General features: G+C 64.3%; 1 protein-coding gene across 1 annotated transcript; it reads right to left on the reverse strand.

Moving 5' to 3' along the window:
* Positions 1–568: 568 nt before the first annotated feature.
* Positions 569–1,144, reverse strand: LOC103772898 (tumor necrosis factor receptor superfamily member 16-like; the record flags this gene model as incomplete). The annotated part of the gene is made up of 2 exons (XM_008940243.1): positions 569–907; positions 984–1,144. Coding segments are annotated over 2 exons (463 nt in total), but the record flags the coding sequence as incomplete, so codon positions are not given.
* Positions 1,145–1,242: the final 98 nt, after the last annotated feature.

Here is a 1,242-nt window from a genome sequence, read left to right on the forward strand (position 1 = left end):
TTTCACAGTGTAGGTTGGGCTGCTGGAAGCCAAGTCCTTTCCCCCAGCCCAGCTGTAGGACCAGCCCCCTCCCCAAATCCTGGTATCTCCAGTTCTCTCTGTGCCCATCCCAGCCCTGCCCTTCGCCTGCAGTTTGGGGAAAGCAGCTGGAATTTGGGGCGTTGGAGAGGAGCAGGAGATAGAGGCAGAGCGGGCTGAGGAGGAAGGGCAGGAGGAAGAGGAGAACTGGAACCCAGGGAGGGAGGAGAAAGGGCTGGAAGTGGGGAGAGGAGAGGGCAGGGCAGGGCTGGGAGCACAGTGCTCATTCCTGCATCCATCCATCCAGCCTCCGGGGGCTGCAGGGGATGCTCCAGCAGCAGATGGGCTCCGGGGAGGGAGCCCCAGTGCCAGCCCCAGCCTGCTTAGGGGCTGTCGGGGGGGGATGGTGCTGGGAGGGGGCGATACCCAAAACAGGAGCTCAGTGCATACAGGACTGTAAATTGGGGAGGCCCGGGGAGCCCCCGCTTCCTTCCCACCCTCCCCTTTGGGGCTCTTGGTGCCGGGGAGGGGAAAGGCGAGGGGGCAAAGAGGGGAGGGGACCCCGGGGGGCCACCCCGGGCCACCCTTCAGACAGGAGAGGTGGCCGTGGACTCGCTGTACAAGCTCTCGGCGATGTCCCCACGCTGGATCTTCTGCAGGGCTCCCAGCAGGACGTCCAGGGTGGCTGTCTCCTTGGAGGACCAGTCGGCCAGGAGAGCCCTGGCCGGGGATTCCTCCCTGGTGAAGGAGTCTATGAGGTCCTCTTTGTAGCCCAGCTCCCCGGCCAGCTTCCTCCACGTCTCTTCCGCGGAGCTGCTCAGCAGCTTCTCCACCTCCTCCTGCTTGCTGGCTGGCAGGGTGACGTAGAGGTTCCCCTCTCCCTTGGGTGCTGGGAAGGATGAGGAGAGGTTAAGCTCCTCCCTGGGGTGCCCCTGCCCACCCTGCAGCACCCAGTTTTGCCCTACCTGGTCCCTGGGTGCTCTGGCTGGGCGGCTGCTGGTCGTGCAAGCTCTGGCTGTCCACGGAGATGCCACTGTCACTGTGCAGCTTCTCCCCCTCAGGAGAAGGTGTCTGGTTGACGGGGCGGTTGTTGGCCCCTTGCTTGTTCTGTTTGCAGCTGTTCCACCTGCAGGGAGAGGGGCGGGGAGGTGACAACCACCGGTGACATCCCCCAGCCCGGGGGTGGGTTTGTTGCTTTCTCCTCCTCTCTTGGCACCGTTTTTC

This window comes from Merops nubicus, unplaced genomic scaffold (genome assembly GCF_000691845.1).
Source record: "Merops nubicus isolate BGI_N331 unplaced genomic scaffold, ASM69184v1 scaffold42025, whole genome shotgun sequence".
Lineage (NCBI taxonomy): Eukaryota > Metazoa > Chordata > Aves > Coraciiformes > Meropidae > Merops > Merops nubicus.